Source organism: Panthera onca, chromosome D3, assembly GCF_046562875.1.
Source record: "Panthera onca isolate mPanOnc1 chromosome D3, mPanOnc1 haplotype 2, whole genome shotgun sequence".
NCBI lineage: Eukaryota > Metazoa > Chordata > Mammalia > Carnivora > Felidae > Panthera > Panthera onca.
In genome coordinates this window covers 89,055,968-89,078,439 of record NC_138350.1, presented here as the reverse complement: position 1 = coordinate 89,078,439, position 22,472 = coordinate 89,055,968, and the positions used below count along the sequence as shown (strand labels likewise).

At 44.1% G+C, this 22,472-nt stretch overlaps 2 protein-coding genes across 2 annotated transcripts in view; both read right to left on the bottom strand.

Moving 5' to 3' along the window:
- ZNF407 (zinc finger protein 407) overlaps nt 1-11,214 on the bottom strand; it is a 453,180-nt gene extending 441,966 nt beyond the window's left edge. Inside the window, exon 1 of the mRNA XM_060611858.3 lies at nt 11,065-11,214. The gene's annotated coding sequence lies outside the window, so the exon portion shown is untranslated. The remainder of the gene's footprint in view (nt 1-11,064) is intronic.
- A 6,070-nt stretch (nt 11,215-17,284) lies between these two features.
- CNDP1 (carnosine dipeptidase 1) overlaps nt 17,285-22,472 on the bottom strand; it is a 31,783-nt gene continuing 26,595 nt past the window's right edge. Inside the window, exons 10-12 of the mRNA XM_060611859.3 lie at nt 22,007-22,148; nt 18,696-18,843; nt 17,285-18,504 (exon numbers count right to left, since the gene is read on the bottom strand). Coding sequence (XP_060467842.3) covers nt 18,432-18,504; nt 18,696-18,843; nt 22,007-22,148 — 363 coding nt within the window. The 3' untranslated portion in view covers nt 17,285-18,431. The remainder of the gene's footprint in view (nt 18,505-18,695; nt 18,844-22,006; nt 22,149-22,472) is intronic.

Here is a 22,472-nt window from a genome sequence, read left to right as displayed (position 1 = left end):
GGTGACTCAATCAGTCACACATTCGACTCTTCACTTCGGCTCCGGTCACGATCCCAGGGCTGTGGGATCGAGCCCCTCGTCAGACTCCGCACTGAACGTGGAGCCTGCTTGGGATTCTGGCTCCTCCACTCCTCCCCTCCCCCACGTACGCACATGCGCCTGCTCTCTCTCAAAAAAAAAAAAAAAAGAATAAAAAGTTAAGAATTCTTGGCTCCCAGTTCATTTTTAAGCAAGAATGCTCTGACAATCAGTCCCTTCCTGTCACTGACAACCCTCCAGGTCCTTGCCATCGTCTTCATTTACTAACGTTCGCATGTGAGTAGCCTCCTTCAGATCAAACCTCTATGAAAATACTCTGGTCTGATAAGATGCCCTAACTCTGTACTATTACGTTTCTACATTGTAGGGTTAGAGAACAGAATTCCGTGGGAAGGAAAACCGGTTCTCTGCATATGCCTTCTTGATTTGGACATCGCAGCTAGACCCAAACCGACATGAACCCAATGCCCTGACACCTTAACTTCTATAAGAAGTGGGCTTTAGAATGGGTCACATGCAGATACGGAAGTGTGTATCTTGCTCCTGTAAACTTCCGAGGCCAGTGTCCCTGGGCTGCAGGCAGTCAGCTCCAGACTGACTCCGGAATCCTGGCTCCCTCCGTGGTCGAGGCCGGCCTTCGAGCTTCCTCATGCCCTGAGTTTGGCTGACAGAAGCGAACACGCTTGAACAAGGTAGCACGCTTCTTCTTCAAACCCTGACTCCAAGGCAGCACCCACCACAGGACTCACACTTGCGTGGCTGGCAGGGAGTCTGAAGAGTGTGACCTGGAACCACACAGCTCTCTCTGAGCAAAGAGAACGGACTTGGGGGGGGGGGGGGGGGGGGAGGGGAGGGGGCAGCCAGTCCATCCCTCTCCCACAAGCCAATCCAAAAATTATCATACTGCTGAGCATCTGACCATTAAGGAGGGCTTTCAGTCTACAAGACTTACAAAACCCTGAGACATACAGCTATCCCTGAAGAGCATGCCCGCGGCTATTACTTCCACACATGAAAACCAAGGGAATTACAGACAGGATCAATCACCTACAAATCCACCTAATCATCAAAGCTTGAACTCTTGGTCTTACCGACAGAGAGACACTGATTAAGAAGTCTGGAGTGAGGACAAAAGTCTGCGGTTTTAAAGAGCTCCCTGAGTGATTCTGATGAGCCAGGTTTGAGACCTACTGGATTGAAGTCCCTCCTACCTTCAAAAAAGCGAATACACACTTCGCATGTGTCTCCAAGACCTGGAGCTGAGGTGCAGGGGAGGAAAGAGAGGGGAGAGAGAAAGCTGAGCCAGCAAGGAGAGCAAACGTGCTGCACTAAACGGGCCATCCCACAGAGACCCCCAAATCGTTTGCCTACGTCATCATCTGCCACGAAGAACTGCAGTGAGGGGCGCCTGGGTGGCTCGGTCAGTTGAGCACTGCACTCTTCGTTCTGGCTCGGGTCACGATCCCAGGGCTGTGGGACCAAGCCCTGCGTCAGGCTCTGCACTGAACGTGGAGCCTGCCTGGGATTCCGTCTCTCCCTCTCTCAAAAAAAAAAAAAAAAAAAAAAAAAAAAATTACTCTGAATGTCACTTCTAACAAACACTGCCTCAACCTATACCTATACCCTGAAAGCCTAGGGTATTAAACACCACCTATGTGGAAAATCACATAATGGACCCAGACGATTCTTCATGAAAACCATTGGATCTCATTTTTTGAAAGACAATAATTTCTACTAGCTCTCCTTAATGATCTAAATTTTCTAAGCTATTTTTAAAAGTACATTACCACCTTAGTTTAAATTCTAATGGCTTTATAATTATATGCACTCTTATAACTATGAGTCCTCGTTTTATAATAACTGATCCAATAATTATATATCAAATTCTGATCCATAATTTACAATCAGCAGAATTCATATGTGAATTATACACTTCAGAAGAAGTAGCTTATTGCTTCTTCTAGGTTTAAAACACAAAGTTTCCATGTATTTAGCAGCTGACAAGAATGCTGGACTTCAGTTAAATTAGATGATTGCACTGATATAACTCTAACTGTGTTAAACAATGTTTCTTCCCAACTACACTTCTTATTACCCTACTTGCATTTATTTAGTACTATCTGGGACTTTGTTGCGGTTTTTTTTTTTTTTTTTTTTTTTTCAGGGAAGAAAACAGCACAGCATGTGAGAGAAAATAAAAGATTCGTATGAACATGAAACACCGTGAAAAGCACCAAGAATTAAGACTGAGATTATGTAGCTTTAGCAAAATGCAGCAGGACTAGAAAAGCTGAAGTATCTAAAATCTGTTTTAAGAAGCCCGTGTTCCACATTTGCCCATAAGGCATCTCTGACAAGCAGTACATGTGTCTGAAATGCAGACATTCCAGCTATGGAAGGACTCTCATGGGCTGTCAACTTCTGAGTGAGGGGCTGACGTTGCTAGAAAGTATGACATTACATAATTACAAATGTTTGACAGTTCTCCTGGTTTAGACAATTTTAGCACTCTGAATATCAAACAAAATTAGTAGTGCTATTTGGTTCCACAGGACATGTCATTTGACTTAGGGCTTCTAGAACCACATTTTTGTTTTCCCTGTACTTGTTCATTTCAAGGAGTGACTGTCATACCATGATGGCTTTAAATACGGTTTTCAGTATAAGCGATGTTTAAGAAAAAGTCCTCATAATATAGGATAAATATGACAGTCAAAAAAATTATCAAAGGTTAAAAAAAAAAAAAAAAAAAAAAAAAAAAAGGCAAAGTAGATTTCCCCAAAGCTCCCTTTTTAGCAACCAATTACCCAAGCAAAAAAGTATGATTTTCCAAACCCTATGGCATAATACCAGTTTCTCATGAACTGGAAGGCGCAATCCCTGGAACTAACACAGAGTACATCTTGCCACCTGCTAATGAGAAAGTCACGTACACTGGTTTAAAAACAAAGCTAAGATAAAGTTAACTTTGCAAACGGGGTAAACAGCCCCTTTAAGGGTCTTCTACACCCCCACTCAGACTTTTCCTTTTTCTCTCGTGACCCCAACACTCTCAGTCCTGACTCTCTTTTGTCGGGTTGTCTTCAGCTCTGCCCTTCTCGGACAGGGTGTTTCAGAGTCAGACAGCTGGGTGCCCAGAGCCACCTCCCCTCCTCTCCAGGAGTGATCCTGACCCCCACAGATTCGCTGTGATGCTCAGTCCTCAGTTAACAGAGTATATGCTCAGCACACAATGTGCTTAGCACCGAGTAAGCGCTCAGCAAGCATTACCAATCGTTATCATTGAGACTAATTTCCTTTTTCAAATCTCTACTCATGAAAGTACTTTTCTTTCCTAACCCTGCAAAAGCACATCTTTACCACAGTCACTCCATCATATCTTTTTCATACAAAGTCCCTGTGTAGACAGACTTTGCAAAAAGAGGGGAAAAAAACCACAGATGCTTGTGTTTTAAATATTTAGCAGCTACAGGGGTGCCTGGGTGGCTCGGTCAGTTAAGCATCTGACTTCGGTTTAGGTCATGATCTCACGGTCCATGAGTCCAAGCCCCACGTCATGCTCTGTGCTGACAGCTCAGAGCCTAGAATCTGCTTCGGATTCTGTGTCTCCCTCTCTCTCTGCCCCTCCCCCACTCGTTTGTTCTCTGTTTCTCTCTCTCAAAACTAAACGTTAAAAAAATTTAGTATTTGGTAGATACAAAAAATAATTTTAATATATGCAAGGTATTAAGCACAATGAAACAAAGCCCTTGGTACAGATCACAGCCTAAGAAAATGAAATTATGTATCTTTTAAGCCCCTCTTGGTGCCCCATCACCTTCCCTCTTCTTACAGAGCTGTCCGCTAATGTGGATTTAGCATTTGTAATGTACATGTTTTCTGTATTACTTTACTAAATCTGTACCTCTAACAGTCTGCAATTTTGCTTTGCACATTTCTAAACTTACAAGAAAAAAAAAGGAAAAAAATACGGTATGCATTCTGCTGGAAGTGTCTTCTCTTCCCCCCAGTGACATTCCTGACACTAAGCCCTGGTGATGCACGTATCTAAGACCCATTCACTCCCAGCACTGCATAGTCCTTCACTGTGGAAATGTAACCGAATTTAACCACTCTCCCGTGAGGGACGCTGGTCCAGCTTTCTCCTCTGACTGGCACAACTGCAGGCAAGCTTTTCCGTGCTGCCCAGCACGCAGGTACGTGACTTTCTCCAGGGCAGTGGGCTGCCAACTTGAGCATGCGCTCCGTCACCCGAAGAGCTTGTTAAGCTGGCCCATCCCCAAAGTCGGATTCAGTAGGTCTAGGGTGAGGCCCAAATCTGCCTACCAAGTTCCCGTGGAATACCGGGAACACAACTTAGAAGCACTGCACTGGGATAAAGACCTAGGAATGGAATTCCTGGGCCAAAGGGCACATGCATCTCTAACTTTACTAGAAAATCCCAAAGTTATTGTACCAATTCACACTCCCACCGGTTGTGGGTAAGCACTCCAGTTGTTCCTTACCTCCCAAACAACAGACATTGCCAGGTTTGCACGTGGTTGCCAACCTAATGTGGATGAAACTATATACCATTTTGGTCTTAATTTGCCCCTCCCTAATTACTAATCAAGTTGAAAACCTCTGCATTGGGTTTCCTCTTTTGGGGATGCTAATGGGGGCCTTTGCTCATTTTTCTACTGTTATTACTGATTTGCTGATACTAATCCTTTTATCAGTAATCTGTACTGAACATAACTATTCTCACTTGTGACTTGTCTGTTCACTTTCTTGATGGCTTATTTTAATAAACACAAGTTGTCAATATTAATATTGTCAAACATTCCCCATCCTCTACGCTTTGCACCTTCTGTGATTTTTAGAATGTCTTCCCTATATCAGAGTCATGCAACTGTTGTCCTACCTTCTCTTCTCCAAGTTTCACAGTTTTGCCTTCTGTATTTAAGGCTTTAATTGACCTGTGGCTGATTTTTGTGAATAATGTGATTTAGAAATGTATCCCACTCTTAGGAAGTTTCCTGTTTGGTAAAGGCCAACAGACACAGCCAACTATAACCTCCAGGAGGACACAAGAAGTGTCTCAAGTGAAATACTGATTAGGTGTTAACACTCCTCCACTGGGTTTGTTCTGCTTCCTCGCTGACGCAGACAAAAATCTGAAAATACGGAAAGTTATTAGCAAATTAGACTATGATCCTGAACCCACCACACTGCAGGAACAATCTTTAAAAATCTCAAAAGAACTCAATGTAGTCTCCTTCTAAAAACATGAGAATTAAGCGTTGTTGAAAAAGTGTAAGAAAATTGTCATTCTCAACAGTACTGGATGGGATATAAATCTATACACTTTCTAGAGGGTAATTTTGCGCTCACTCGCTCGCTCTCTCTCTACACACACACACACCCTATATATATGTGCGTTTATATATACATAGCCTTACAATAGGTGTCTTCTTTAGGCTATCAATGACTCTCCACAGAATTTATTTAAGGAAATAACTGGACAAAGTACATATTTAAGGATATTTACCATGAAGCTCTTTATAATACAAAACTTATAAACAAACTAATATCAAATGATGCAAGATGAGCTAACGAAGAGGCTGCTGTGGTATGTCCACATCCTGGAACACTGCAGATTACACAGCTGTGTCAATGTGAAAAGTTATCCGCAATACTCTGGTAACTTACAAGAGCAGTTAACAAAATACACATATAAATATTCATTTTTTCATAAATATTTGTCAAGTACCTGGGGGGGGGGGGGGGGCGGGGGGGGGAGGTGTAACCCGTCCAGCATCTCACCGTGGCATACAAGGAGAACACATGCGCCCAGCTCCACGGACCAGCCAGTGCTGGTGAGGAGAGCACCCTTAGAGCAAATGCCTTGTGATGAATGAAGTGCATCTATCTTCTACAAAAAGACTCTAGGGAGAATTTTAAGAAATGCAGTGTCATTACAGAAAGTCACACGCTGGAAAACAAATGTGAGACACTGCAGAACCACAGCAAAAGAGTTGGGACAAACAGCTTCCATTCCTGCCAATTCAAAACTGAGATTGACCAAGATCAAGTACCAGTTCTTGAGCAAATAACCATTCTTCCAAGAGCCTACACTTTTCCCTTATCCTGTTATGTTTGTGTCTAAGCCTCTCATGATAAGAAACATCTCACAATTGGGGATAGGCTCAAAGGATTCTGACATTATATGTCCATTCCTTTTAATCTGCTGCACCAAAAATCGGTAAAGTTATGAAACTCATTAATTACAAAGGGAAAATTTTTTAATTTAGAGCACAGATATCACACACTACCCCAACCAAGAAATCAAAATTAACACTCATCAGTAGCAAGACGTATCTATATCACACATGTCCCAATAGAAGACTGAGCAGGGCACAACTTCTCCACTGTGGTATTCCTGCCAAAATGCTTAACCCTCAATTTAATCATGAAAGGACAACAGACAAATCCAAACTGAGGGACATTCTACAAAACAACTGATCAGCACTCTTCAAATGTATAAAGGTAATGAAAAATAAAGAAACCCAAAAGGAACTGTCACATTCTGGAAGAGACTAAAGAGACAGAATACCTTAATGCAACGTGGGACACTGGACTGGATCCTGGACCAGAAAAAGGACATCCGTGGTGAAACTCAAATAATAATGTTATCATGTGTCTGGTTTTGATAACTGCACCATGGATGCATAAGATGTTAACGAGGGGATGTTGGTTGAAAGTCTACAGGAACTCTTTGAACTATTTTTGCAATTTTTTTATAATTCCAAAAGTATTTCAAAGTATAAAGTGTTAACGAATCATTGCAACTGAATGATACAAAGGCGTGAGAGGGATCACTGATTAAATGTAACATAAAGATAGGCTACATCCTCCAAAATTGTGCTAAAACAATCCCAGTAATTCCAAATAAGGCCTAAATTGGAATGAAATGTAATTATTTCATAAAAGCTTATAGCTGGGATAATGTAGTGAGTACAGTAACTTTCCTAGGGAACTGAAATCTCTCCAGATAAATGACCTACTTTATTTTCTCCCTTAATGTTTGTTTAATTCAACTTTCATTCATGGGCACGTAACTGTGCTAGAGCCTGATAAGATTTTGATATATAAGAAATGAACATTTTAGAACACTACAGAGAAAAGCATTGAGTAACAAAACTGGAAGTAATTTTTCAATCCTACACAATCTAGCAATTAATCCTGACACCCTTTTTAGTGCAAATGTTGTGAAGAGGGAGGGCCCTCACACTTCACACATATTCCCTTCAGCAGTAAGTGGTTCTGACCTCTAGAGTTAAGTCCAAAAATTATCCCTGAAAATGTCAAAATGACTCTCTGAGAAATGCCATATTTCTAGTCCTTTTTTTTCCCCCATTTAATCACTATGGTTTTGGTGCATTGCTGTTTATAGCACAAAATTAAGGAACCTGACTCTCTGAGTACCAGGGAAAAGATTATACTGGTATAAGCCCATGGAGTTTACTTAGTCTCTTCTTATAAGAGATCAAAGGCAACATCGTAGAAGACCAGGGTTCCCAAAGTGTGACCCCAGAGCCCAGGAGAAACTTGTCACAATGCAAATTATCAGCCCCAGTCCAGACCTGCCAAATCAGAGCCTCCAGGGGGGATGCTCAGCGTGTTTTTTCACAAAGCTCTCCAAGTGACTCTGATGCACCCTAAGTTTGAGAACCAATGATGGAAGCAGAAAGACTAGCCTGTAAATCAGGAAGCCTGACTCTAATCCCTGTTCTCTCACTAATCTCTGAGAAAGATTACTCAGCCTCTGTGGGGGCTCAGCCTCCTTACAAAACAAGGAGGGAACTGGAACAGATCACTGCCACAGTCCTTACACCCAGATTTGATCAATCTAGGAAAATATTCATTCCTCTAAAGCCTAAAACGAAAAGACCACCACAGCATTTCACCACCTATCTCTTCTTCATTAGAAAGAAACAATGAAAATGCCTTCTTTTCCTCAACTGGTCTCTGAACCGTACCTATCTAAAATAATTTATTTAGATAAAATTACACTTGCATTAACCAAAGCTACAGAAATGCCGATTCTAAGGTTTCGTATTTAGTTCTTTGTCAGGTGTGTGTAGGAGGAATCCCACATAATGACAATGTCTCTAGGAAACCCATCTACTGTAGACTGAATTACGTCCTGCATAATTCATATGTTGAATCCCTAATCCCCAATGTGACAGTGTGGCCTTTGAGAGGTAATTTAATTTAAATGAGTTCACGAGGGTAGGGTCTCCAAAAGGAATCAAGAGCAGGGCACCTGGGTGGCTCAGTTGGATGAGCATCTGACTCTTGATCTAGGCTCAGGTCATGATCTCACGGTTCACGGGTTTGAGCCCCGTGTCAGGCTCCGTATTGACATCACAGAGTTGGCACGGGATCCTCTCTCTCCCACTCTCTCTGCCCCTCCCCTGCTTGTGCATGCGCGCTCTCTCGAAATAAATAAACTTTAAAAAAGACAATCTGTTTAAAAAAAAAAAAGGAAAGAAGAGAGACTAGAGTTCTCTCGCTCTCTGCCATGTGAGAACACACCAAGAAAGTTGCCTTCTGTAAGCCAAGAAGAGTCCTCATCAGGAACCAGCACCACGATCCTGGGTAGAGCTGCGAGGCGTAAAAGTCTGTGGCTTCAGTCCCCCAGGCTATCATATTTTGTTACAGCAGCCAAGCTATGACACTCACGCAAATGTCTGGCGTGGGATCTCACGCACCAGGTTATAGTTCAGAGCAACTGTGTCCCTGTCTGTGCATAAAGAACATGTGGGATCTGGGGCACGTGGGTGGCTGTCGGTTAAGCGTCCAACTTTGGCTCAGGTCATGATCTCGTAGTTTGCTGCTTTGAGCCCCACAGGGGGCTCTCTGCTGACAGCTTGAAGCCTAGAGCCAGCAGACTCTGTGTGTGTATGTGTGTGTCTCTCTCTGCCCCACTCCCACTTGTGCTCCCTCTCAAACATAAAAATAAAAAAAAAATTTTAAAAAAAGAACACTTGTGATCAGACAAGAAGTATTTAATAAGTTTGAAAACAAAGAATTTTAAAATTTATAGGTCTAGACATTTTCACTGCTGCATAAGAAACACAGTTTAATTTCTTATCCTACTCATGGATTTATGAAGTGGGATTCTTCTCACAACTGTGATACCTGTGACCCCCATGATACCAACCTCTTCTTTGAAATATGGGAAAGAGGAGGAAGAGACTCTGTTTTATGAAGGTGAGAGAATCCTCCCCTAACAACACAAACCCATTAGAGACAATGTTGGGACAAATGTCCCATGGAGCCAGTGAATACCCACTAATCCTCGAGACCTAACTCACTGTAAGCTGCAAGCTCTGACCCCTCCCTGGCAGGCAGGTAGAATCAGACCATTTGCTCTATGCTCCCGTATCTCCATGTTAGCACTTGGCAAAAGGCACTGTATTTGTTTCTGTTGTCTCCCCAACCAGATCCTGAAACCCTCCCAGGCAGTGTATTATAACTCCAGCACCTAGAGCAGTGTCTGGAAAAAAGCAGGAACCCGTATTGGCTGAGGGGGAGCCACTTTACTGAATACCAGTGGCACTCTCTGTCCGGTCTTACGGCTTTTCTGTACATCTGAAATTATGCCAAAATAAGGTTTTTAAAAAAGACACCAGTAGCAACTGTTTTCAGCAATAATCACACTTGCCTTACCAAATGTGCGAGAAGACATCAACTACTGGAGAGCCAACGGGAGTTCCTAATCTCGAGTGTGACAAACTTGAGAAAGAATGACTACCAAACACCCGAGGTTTGAATTCTGACGTTAACTTTGGTCACATTATTTAATCTGGCTTTTAACTGGTAGTTAACAAAGGGAATAACAATCGCTACTCTAGAAGACTGCGGTGCTGAGCGAAGTTTACAGAGTATACATCAAATGAGCTCTCCTAATGATGTTCTCATCAATACGTATTAGTGCTCTTCCCTTTACGGGTGTTCCAACTGGACTCACCCTTCACCGCAAAACAGGTGCATGCTGTAACTAATTCCACCAGCACTGGCCGTAAGGTTGTAACTCAGTCACCATTAGGGTTATGATTATCTATAAAGAAATCCTACACGTGTGTCAATGGATGCCAACCTTGCCAAGATGCCCTTCGCGTTCCTGAACTCCCCCAAGAAGTAAAAGGGCTACTCAAACTCAACACAACCGACAGGGGTCAGCAGCTCCAGGACCCACCTCCACCAGACTAATCTCCAGAAAGCGGGTAAGCGCACTCAGGACGTGCTCTCTGCCTAAGAAGAGGTGGGACTCTACCGGGGCAAAAGCCACTGCTGCAGACATTGGTGCGCCGCAGCCCCGGGTCCCCCCGCCCCCCGCCCCGGTGCCGAGAGCGGCTGAACCTGGGGGGCCTGGACCCTCCACCTGCAGTCGCTCAGCACTCGGTCGCCAGCGTCAGGGGCCGCCGACCGCACCAGCGTCCTTAACGGAAGGAGGCGCGGGTGGCAGCGGCGCATCAGTGCCTCTGGGGGGTGACCGGCGGTGGGCGGGCGGCGGAGGAAACCACGGCCGGGACTAGAGACCCACACCTCCGCAGCTCCGCGCCGGGGCAGCTGTTTCACCCGGAGAGAGCCGGGCGGTAAGGAACGCCCCGCTCGCTGCGTGCAAGGCTGCTGACAGCCAGCCCCGCGGGGAAGCCGGGGCCCCGCTGGCCGCGCGAGCCCGGCCGCAGGCTGCCGCGCAGAGAGCGGGGGAGGGCGGGAGCGGAGGCCGGGCGGCGGCCGGGCCGCGGGCAGCGGGCGTGTGCCGGGCGAGGCTGGGCGGCGTCGGGAGGGACCGGCGAGCGGGGAGGGGCGGAGGCGGGGGGAGGGGGGAGGAGGAAGAGCGAAGGGCTCTGGCGGGGCTCCCGGCGCCCGGCCGCCCGGGCCCGGGCCCTCAAGCCACCGCCCCCAGGCCCCGCGCTGACGCTGGACGGTCCCCGCCTCCAAACCCCCCGCCCCGGCCAGAGAATAACTTACCTGTTTGCCGACGGGATCGCTCCTGCTCGCCCCTCTGACTGACTCCTCCGGCTCACCGTCTTCCCTCTGGGAGGAAGAGGAGGGACTTCCTGTCTCTCCTTTGAGCGACTTCCGGCGGTTCCCGGGTCGACTCCGTCGTGGGCCGAGCGCCGGACACCACGTCCAAAAAACAGAATCTCGGAACTGGTTTAGTGAAACCCACATCGGGTTCCCTGTTTCTGCCCCGAGTGGCCCGCAGACCCCCTGTGCCGCCTTGTTTTCAGTCCATCAGCTCTTACCGGAAGCCACTGAGAAATGAGGCCGGAAGTCCCGCCCTTCCCCCAGAGAGGAAGACGGAAGGCCCACGGAGTCAATCTAAACCAGGGGAGATGCGTGTCAGGCTGGAAAGCTGGCGGTGTCCGAGCAGGAGGGCCCCCACCCCTTGGGATTTCCAAAGGGTCCCGGAGCGGGCGCCTCCCTGGCGGTCCTGGCTCCTCCCTACCCCCTTACTCCCCACTCCGCCCCGGCGCCCGAAGGCCATGAAGTGCCCTGAGGGCGGCGCGGGAGAAGGACGCGGCCTGGGCCTTGCGGGGACCGCAGAGGCCTGCGCCGGCCGGCGACCAGCGGCTGGCTATCCCCGGCCTGGACCGGGCGGCGGGCGCCCGGCGCCTCTGAGCCCTCTTCCGAAAGGGCGAGGGTTTTGTGCTATGGCAGGCGCCTGCGCAGCTCCAGAGTGCGAGGAGACCCACTCGGGTGATTCCAGCAAGGGACCCTCGGAGTCAAGGCCCTGGGAAGCCTCGAGCCGAATCCTGACCCTAGCAGAGAGGCAGGGAAGCCGCAGGTGGTGGTTCGCCGGTTTGGCTGTAAAAGCTGCGAAGTACTCGGTGTCTAAAACGTCCCCGTACGGGCTGATTTCGTAAATGTTAACGGCAGGGCCCGAGGCAGGAGCCTACCCGGACCTACACTTCACAACCTTTTCTTTGGAAACCCAAAGTCCAGCAAGGAAAACCACAGCTTGAAAAGTTCAGTGACAGACACCCCGTCTGGGGTCAGGTTGGCTAGGGAAATCTGTGAAATAATCGGTTTGTGTTTATAAAGATAATTTTAAGCAAACGGGATTTTAAAATTATTGCCTTACGGTAATAGTGCTAAGGCTTTCTAAAACAAATCATCTCTCAAGGTCAAGTCCACGCAATTATTTTTTGAAAAATGCAACTATTCAGGTGATGACAACTTTTCATATTTGTTTAGAATAATTTTCATCGGTGGTATCTGGTCAAATTCCCATTGGAATCCATGTGAGTTCTCACGTCTGTGTTTCACAGCAGGTAGGATAATGCAGGTTGAAATAGTCGAATAACCATTCCAAGATCTGGCAGCTAGTAAAGGTGGGATTCAGCTTTGAACTCCAGTCAGCCTTTTCCAGCCTACCATGCCGACTCAGTTTAGTAATAGTGCATTAAAAGTTCCAGAGAAATACATGGAAAACAATTAGAACAGGTGGCTAGCCTGTCAATGTTACGTTTGTGCCATTAACCAACATTTACAGGTGAAAACAATGAAAATATTACTGGTAAAAGATAAGTAAAAAGCTAGATTCTGCCTCCAAAGAGTTCACGTGAAAATTACTTAGAATTTACTTGAAAATGTAGTACTTGTTAATATAACCTTCTAAATATCTGTTTTGACAGTGTTAGTCTTGTATGACATGGTCACAGGTCTCTGAATGGTAGCAATAGTGCAGTTCTCCATGTGGATTAGGCATCCTTTTGGGTCTTTGGGTGATTGGTCTTGCTACCTTTCTTACCTGGGAGATATAGTTAACGTGTTATCTTTCACCCTTGAGCATTGAAATAAAATCTGAGTTCATCTTCAGTTTCATCCATTATGTTGCTGAAACCGGACTTTTACGTCATAATGTGACCTTGAGAAAGTCAGTTGGACCTCATTTTCCTCGTGGAAATTTTTGATGATGTGTGTGTTTTCCCTAATTTAAAAAAAAAAAAAAAAAAAAGCAAGAATAATGGATTTTATTTCCTTCCTACAAGCTTATCATTCACACTCAACTAGAATTTGGAGAACATTTAATTTCTGACCTCATTTCTTTTTGCTTTATAATGTCTGGTTTTCAGAGTTAGAAGTACAAAAAAATTCCCATGTCTCCTCCAACCAGATTCTGTAATTATCAGCATTTTACCATATTTGCTTCATGGGTTTATGCATAGTTTGTTCAGAACCATTTGAAAATACATTGCGAACAAGATGCCCTTTTAACCCTACATGTCAGTGTACATGTCCTAAGAACATGGGTAGTCTCTGAGATAGCAATACAATTATCAAAATCAAGAAATTAATGCTGATACAATGCTCTTATCTAATAATCAGACCTTGGGGCGCCTGGGTGGCTCAGTTGGTTAAGCAGCCAACTTCGGCTCAGGTCATGATCTGAGGTTGTGGGTCCCGTGTCAGGCTCTGTGCTGACAGCTCAGAGCCTGGACCCGCTTCGGATCCTGTGTCTCCCTTTCTCTCTGCCCCTCCCCCATTCATTTAGAAGTGAGTATCTCTCTCTCAAAGATAAAATAAACATTAAAAAAAATAACCAGACCTTATTCATATTTTTGCACCTATTTTTTATTGTCCTCCTGCATTACAATAAGGGATTTGCAAAAGGTTACAGATGAATTGCCAGAATGGATAAAAAAGAATATCTTAGCCCCATGTGCTGCCCACAAGAGATGTTTATTAAAGATATCTTTCCATATCTTTTGGCCTCCATTTGTTTCTGATGGAGCAGAGATCATTCAGAACTTTTATGTTTCCCTGTATGTAATTTGTCATTTTTCTCTGGCTACTTTCAAATTTTTCTCTTAATTTTTGGCTTTTAGCAGTTTGATTATGATGTGCCTAGCCCTGATTTTTCTTCACACTTAACCAGCTTGGTGTTTTCTGAGCCTTTAACATCTGTAAGTTTACCATGTTTGGAAAATTGGGGGGCATTATTTCTCCAAATATTTTTGTTCCCCATTCTCTTTTTCTCCTGAACTCCAATCAAATATATATACACGTCGACATTATATACAATTCACTGAGGCTTTGTCCTTTTTTGTTTTGTTTTCATTCTTTTTTTTCTCTCAGTTCTTCAGATTAAATAATTTCTATTGATCTGTGTTCTATGTTCCCTTCTTCTGTTATCTCAAATCATGTTAAAACTGCTAATGATTTTATTTCAGATATTGCATCTTTTAGTTCTAAAATTTCTATTCAATTGTCTCACCATTTCTATTTCTCTGATGAGATTTCCTATTTGTTTACTTATTAAAAGCATATTTTCTTTTATGTCTTTGAGCAAAGCTGTAATATCTGCTTTGACATTTTGTCTGCTAATTCCAATATATAAATGATTTGGGGATTAAGCATCATTAATTTTCTTTTTTCTTCATTAGGGGTCATGTTTTCCTGTTTCTTAAATGTCTAGTAATTTTGAGTTGTATCCTAGACATTTAACTAATGTAGCTATTCTGAATTTAGTTACTTTCCTCTGAAGAGGTTGTTTGTGGTTGATAGAGTTTTAATAGGCAGTTAGTTATTCTGACTGTATTCATACTCCATACTTTGTCTCCCTTGTTGTGGTGGCAACTGAAATCTAATTCAGTTCCCTCAGCCTCAGCTGGGATGCTTTAATCTGCCTCACACAGGCTTAGTTCAGAGGTCATCTGGCAATTTAGGCAGAGTATGCAGAATTTGGTGCTTTTCCTTATGTTACTCTTCTTTCCAGAACCTCCCTCCTCTTACTGTGTCCTAATGTGGTAACCCTGGGCTCTGCCTTCTGGTTCCTCAAGTGAGTTTTAAATAAAGTTTAGATGGCCTCGTTTATTCGATTCTAATTATTCAAAATATGAAAGAAAGCATTGGTCATTTTTGGTGACTAATCATTTTTGAAGATGAATTTAACAGTGACATTTAAAGTGCTAATTTCCTTTAAATTAACATGTACTTCCATTACTTTTAAATGCCTACCTACAATAACAGTAAGAATGTGCTATGAACACTTAACCACCCACACTAGAATTTTAAATCTACGTTCTCTTTGAATGCTGTTTTGGTGAATTTCAATGTGGGAGGTGAGATGATTTCAAACTTCACATTTTCTATCATAGTCGAAGGCATAATTTTTCTGACATCTTTTTTCATTCTGGATAAGAAATTATACAGCATAATGTTTTTAAATAAAATTTTTCCATGTGATGAAAACTTTTTTCTCTTCAATCTACTCAAGCTAAAAAAGCTCAGAAGCATTTATTTATTTATCATAACTGTTAAGAAATTATAGTCATTACACCTACCATCTGTCCTCTTCCACATCATGCTGGAAAAGAAAGAATACATCACTTTGCTTCAGAAAATCTCCTGTATTTCTCTTTGTACTTCATCAATTGTTTGAGCCTTTGGATGGCTGAGCAAAATATAGAATATACCCAACCCAGCCTCTGCCTCCCAGAGCTTGCTTCCTATAGAGGAAAGTTCTTTACAACGTAGTTAAGAGGAAGATGAGCTTTCTTGAGTGTTACAAGCTCCAGAAAATATAAAGTGGATGTTACAAAGTGAAAGTAAGTGAGAAACCAAATTGAATAGCATTATCTTCTTTTGTGAACCTCCTTCTTTTCCACTTCCAAGAAATTTGTTGAGCACAAATTATGGGCCAGGCACTGTGCTTAGCACAACTTCTCAGCTCAACTGGCTCATCAGCCTGTGGGAACAGATCAGTGTTGCCCAATCTTGTAGTTGCTCAAGAGAAATTTGTGCGAATCAGTCTATTGATTTTGCAATGCTGGCATCCAATTCAGAAATACTTAGGACACTGCAAAGGCCACATGAAACAGAGTGAATGGAGCCTTGAGCCACAGGTTGCTGTTTTGTGGCCTCTGAATTAAGGCATGATCCTTGTGAAGACACAAGTACTGCCCAGCGGTATACATGTGAGCCATCATCAGTCACTGGCACCTCAGCGTGACTTGTTGTACATACTTTTCCCCAGTACTGGCTGCTCCCAAGACAATTCCAACTAGGAGGAACATGAGAGGAAGAGGATAAAGATAGAAGTCCATGCAGGAGACAGCAGACCTACCAGAAGACACTCCAAAAATGCAACTGCAAAATTAAGAGGAAGATTTCAGCAAGCAATACTGAGCATTTTCTGTGTGCAGTGCACTCCACCGGGTCATGCACACTGCAGTGTGACACATATGTGGAAGAGGACTGCCATTTAGGCAGAGAGATTGGGTGAGGGCTTCTGCCATAAGCAAGCTACACAGGATTTGGCTTTCAGGCCATTGGATGTGACAGTGGAAATGGAAGTGGTGGCTTTTGAATAATGGAGTCACCTGGTTTTGATATTGAATTAGATCTGAAATAGAAGTGTCAAAGAAGATTTAGGATTCCAAATCCGTGTACCAGGTCGGGGAACACTAGAGGTGAAACAGGTTTGGGAGGATGGGCAAGAGTTTCCGTTTTGGATGAGTCAAGTTTCAGATACGAAATCTGCAGGAAGATCAGGGGCCCAGTTCTCAGAAAAGGTGGCTGAGTAGAGCTGTGCTGGGAGTCCCAGGCATCGGGCTAACAGAGACTGACAAAAGGATGTAGTGGAGTGAGCATGTGGAGGGAGAAGAGGCCCACCTCAAGTCCCTTGTTGTGCCCTTGACCCACTGCCCCCCTCCAGCTGCAAGTGCAGAAAACATGTCACCGACAAGGCTCTCGCACCATGCAATGCACACTCACACAGGTTTCCAGGCCAATACTCTGAGTGATGTTACATTGCTCAGAAGTGCTTGAATTTACTTTACAGCCAGCTTTTGTTCATTGACTAATATGAATACCCTTTTAATAATATAAATTGGTGTCCTAAACCTCTTGCAATTAGTTCTTAGGAACTCTGCCAAATACATCAAGTAGGCCCTGCAAAATCCAAAACGTCACATGATTCAACGTAATCTGGCAAGCATGAACCAAGCTTAACAATAAAGTGTATCAAACACCTGTCCATACTCAACAAATAGGAATCGATGTTCGCTACCATCAGAAGAAAAGCAGATCATTCATATAGATGCCCCCATGAAGCTGACACCTCGTGTGGTGTCCCATTTCTATGACGAGAAGCTGAATCATTGGCCTATGGTGCAGCCCTTTTAGATATGATGCTGCAACTTTTAAAACTGATATTTCAAAAACCCACAAAGAGATTAAATGTATTATGCTTTGATTTTATTTGGAATCCTAGGAGAAACATTCTTAATAAACTCTTAAATTCTTTTCCATTAATGTCATTTAAGTAATGAATTTATAAAGATTGAATTGATTTGTTTATATACACTCAACTGTAGAAAAATTACATTCTTTTTGTTTGTTTGTTTACACCATCAAATGCAATCAAGGCAAACAAGACGGTTAACTAAAATGATTACTAAATGCAGCATTAGCTGATGGCTTTAAATTTAGAATGTGTTACTGATGTCAGGGCTGATTAGATTCATTCTCTATCTAAAACCGATGCTATTAAAAGCTTTGAGCAATTTAGATGTAGTCACTGAGTAAAATTCCAGCGGGGGGAGGGAAATTCTATCGGGATTGATTCTCCTGTGGTGACTTTACTTGTGCACGGATGTCTGGGGGGATGGGGTAGGAAGAAAGAAGAGGGTGCAGGAGAGGTGGTTGGTTGGCATGAATCCTAGAAAAGGTAAAGAGCCTTGAAATAGAAGAAGTACTCATCTTCACAAAGGGAATCCCAAATGGCATAAGGATACAACTACTGACCATTCCTGTTTCAGAACTTTCCAAGAAGCAAGGCAAAATAAACGAAGGAGAAGCAAAAGGTTAAGAGGGCATCACACTTTAGTTACTCCTCTAGAAATGAACCCACAGGGAAATCATGGTAGCCAGTGGTGGGACCAACAGTTTTACTAACAAAAGGAATGTGTGGTAAAGGAAAGGGTGATAGAAACATGGAATGAGTATGTCATGAGCACCGCCAGAACCTAAAAGCACGCTGGAGTGATCAGGCCCATCAAAGTGCCAGGGAGAGTCTAGTGGAAGAACAGTCCTTGTGCTCCAAGGAAAGAGTGAGTCTCTTCCCGGGGCTCCTACAGCTGGACTTAGGGAGATGTTGCAGGTAGCTGTGACTTCAGAAAGGTGTGCCACTGGGACGGTACACCATTTCCAATATCTGTGCCTTTAAAAGGTTTTATTACTGGCCCAAATGTCGGGAGATATTTTAAATGGGAGGGAAGACATTGTTTCCTGGATGGAAATTCTCTGGATATTTAGATTCTACTCCTATGCAGGGCTGCAGGAGAGGGTATCTGTCAGTAGGTCAGCTCTAAGCTGGAAGGTTCCTGTCATTGCAAACGAAGCTTAGCCATCTCTAGGAAAAAGGCAGCAAATAACTTGGATCCTTCTATGTAGTTCCACCTAACAAAAGAAGAAACAAAGAGAAACACTGTTATTTCCATGCAAATGACAGGGCAAAGTAGCCTACAATGTAAATAGGAAGGTTTGGTGATGGAAATTCAATCCCCAGTATGTAGCACGTCAGAGGGTTACCATGTGGAGACTTGGGGTTTGTGTGGTGAAGGACTGGCCCCTCCGAGGAATCCGCTAACCTGTTGATTTTCTCATTCTGAGAGTGTTCCCCATCATCAACAGCACCCAGCGGGAGCATCATCACACTCTTTTGGATGATATCCTGGAATATTCTGGCAATCGGTATGGTTGAGCCATCCCGGGTCATGTCTGGCTCTGTTCCAAATACTGAAACACAGGAAAGAAGGCATTCGAATAAAAGAATGACAACACTACCCCTAGCGATCTTCTCAAATGCAGTGTTTGCTTTCTCTTTTCTTTTTTCTTTTTCTTTTGTATTTAACCATTAAATTTGGTGCCTGGGTTAAGTAAGCTTCTTGGTATCATGCAGTTTATATTCTAAAATAGTCACTAGAAGCAAGAAGAAAACCATGGTTGCCTTCTTTACAATTACCTACTTGGGGAAAAAAAAAAAAAAACCTTATGGGGCACCTGGGTGGCTCAGTCTGCTGAGCGTCCAACTTCAGCTCAGGTCATGATCTCACAGTTTGTGAGTTCAAGCCCCACATCGGGCTCTCTGCTGTCAGCTCAGAGCCTGCTTCTGACCTTCTGTCCCCTCTCTCTCTCTGCCCACCCCCTCAAAAATGAATAAATGTTTAAAAAAAACTTTTTAAATAAAATTTTTATTTTGAATTGTAAATTTTATAGAAAAGTTGCAAAAATAGTACAGAGTTCCCATATGTTCCTCACTTTGCTTTCTGTAATGTTAACATCTTATATCAGTTAACATCTTATATCAGTAAGTTATAAAGAATAAGAAATTAATATTGGAATAATATTATTCACTCAATTCAGACCTATTTGAATTTCACCAATCTTTCCCTTTTTCTATTCCAGGATCCAATCCAGAATCCTAACTGCTTCTTAACTCTCCTCTGGTCTGTGACACTTTCTCAGTCTTCCCTTCTCTTTCATGACCTTGACCCTCTTGAAGAGTACTGATCAGTTGTTTTGTAACCTCATCTGGGTTTGTCTGATATTTTCTCATGATTGGAAGAGGTCACGCATTTCTGGCAAGAGTATTGCAAAACAATGTACCTACTTTTATGGTTGCTTCATGAATTAAATATTTGGAAAGCGGGACTTCTTTGGTTTTATAAGCAATATATAAATAAATAGCTGTATTCAACTGTCACCTGAATGTTGTTGTTTTTGTGCTCAGCTGTCAAGGTAGCCCATGGAATAGTTTTCATGGATATCCTAGGGTCTAGAGACATGAGTTGACACCTTCGAGGCTAGGGCACAAGGTGCCAGTGATGGAGGGGAGATGCAAAATAAAGACACAAAAGATAACATGCCACATGTTCTTTATCCACAGAGCGAGGTGTGAATGTGAGTCCAGGTGATGTACTTTGCTAGAAGAACTGGCTGGACACACAAATAAACCAAAAGGTGCCTCATGCGTTCCTGCGAGAGGATTTCAGGTCTTTACTGCTGACCTGGACATTTCAATCCCACATCTGTCCTCAGCTCGCAGGGCACTTACCTTCCTGACTCTTCTTTCTCTCTTCCTGGTTTCTACAGTTTGGTGGTAACACCCTGCGACAGCCGGAGCAGCAGGAATGATTGCGTAGACAACTATGGCTCTAAGTCTCAGACTGTCCTCAGACCTGCCCTCTAATTTTTATGGTTTTATTTTTACTATATTTTTTAAATAAACAGTGGTGAAAGCGGAATGGACCTTAATTTTATTTATTTATTTCGAGAGAGAGGGAGAGCGGAAAGAGGATCCCAAGCAGGCTCCACATCCAGTGTGGAATAGGACGCAGGGCTCAAACTCACAGTTGTGAGATCACGACCTGAGGTGAAATCAAGAGTCGGATCCTTAACCAACTGAGCCACTCAGGCGCCCCCTGTCCTCTAATTTTTAATGTCCCTGTCCTTGGTACGGATAACCCTGGTAAAGTGTCACTGTTCCCGGGTGGTCTGAACCTCGGAGCCCAGCTCAGCTCTGACTACTGTGGGGCCTGGCCTGAGGCCTCACCCAGGATATAACGCCCACAGGTCCATACAAACACGTGTCAGTGTTTTCCCACTTGGCTTTTGGGGAGACTCTGAAAATCCCCCTGCTTTTCAGAGATTCCCCTACTTTGCAGTTGTGGGCAGTGTCAGAAGCCAAAGAGACTAGGTATTCCTTCTCCCCACCCAGGCAGCCAGGGCCCAGGCACGTGTCCCGTGCTCACCAACCACACGATCCGGCCCAGGACTTGAAATATGTGCCATCAAAATAGGGACCAGCGAGAAAATCCCAAGTACAGCTCTGCTGCCTTCTCTACCCTTGGACAAGCAGAGTGGCAATAAAAAAAGACCACTGGTTTTAGAATCAGATAGGTGGAACTGAGTTTATGTGTTTGGTAACTTTGTACAATGATCTCCTCCCCAGGAAGCACCTCTGTGGAAATCCTACGTGGCCGTGGAGCCGTTTGCATCTATGGACCTCACAGAGAGTGGAATTTGAAGACCCAAATATCGTGAGGATGGGCCCTCAGTTAGACCCCTCCAGGGTGAGCCTGGCTCTTGGGGAAGGCCCGACCTTCATGTAGTGGGTCTCGTTCCCTGTTCTCCACCTCGTGCTGGCCTAAGGCCATGAAAACCCACCCCTCCCTGCGACCAAGAAGAGTGAATCCTGGGGAGCCTGGGGGGCTCAGTCAGTTAAGCGTTCGACTCTTGGTTTCAGCACAGGTTATGATCTCACAGTTCGTGAGCTAGAGCCCCATGTTGGGCTCTGCCCTGACACCACAGAGCCCGCTTGGGATTCTGTCTCTCCCTCTCTCTCTGCCCCTCCCCTGCTCATGGTCTCTCTAAATAAATTAATTCATTAATTTAATTTAAAAAAAGAAGATGAAGAAAAGAAAATCCCCACAGGGCGGCCCATTGTAAGCTTGCTCCCTCCATTAAATTTTAGCTCCTTCCTCATTTTTAACCCCAGAGTTCCTTTACTTTCACACAAATTCAGCTGTGCCCTTTAAAGGACATTTTTATATGTTGGCCATCACTTCCGTAAGTATCAGAGGCTCTCAAGTCCACCATTTTGCCCCAAACTCAGGCTTCCAGACATAAACTCTAATCCTGGCCTTGTCACTTCCAGCTCAGTGCCCTTCAGCAAATTCCTTAATGTCCTCCAGACTTGATGAACCAGGGGAGGCTGTTGGTAGGGGCGGTGGGACAGTGTGTATGAAGAGCCCTGTGCATAGATGGCGCTCAGTGACATGGCCTTGGTGGAAAGGAGGGCCGGACTGAAATTTGGAATGTGCTGCCTTCTCCACTGCCCCACCAGGCACCACACCTGGTCCCATGGTAAACTGGCAACTCGAGATATCGCAAGTCTAACCTGTTTTGATGGCTCTTTTGGCCGCAAGATACTGATTATCTTTAATATTTGCCATCCACGGCTGTAGTCCCAGTGTCATAGAAACAGTCATCTGGTTGGAACTATTTCTTTTGGAGAATATATGTTCAAGATGCTGCTTCACCTGAAAAGGAACATTTTCATTTGTAAGAGAACATGTCAAGGTATTCTCACACGCAGTGACTATATAGCAATTTTTCATCCCAGCCTGACAAATTCCAGTGCTGTGATTTTGCCTTCATTCTTGCAGAGGGGCCTCAGGGACAGAGAGCTTCAATGGTTACAGAAACACTTGTCTCAGGACCCTGCAGTCCTCAGCCCTCCGCCCACCCATCCTGACCACAGTGTCAGACTTCTGACGCCTGGTTATTATGAATTTTGTTAATTAGGAAACAATACAACTTCTCAATTTGAATATCCCTCCTTTTTAACTTGTCAGTACCTTAGT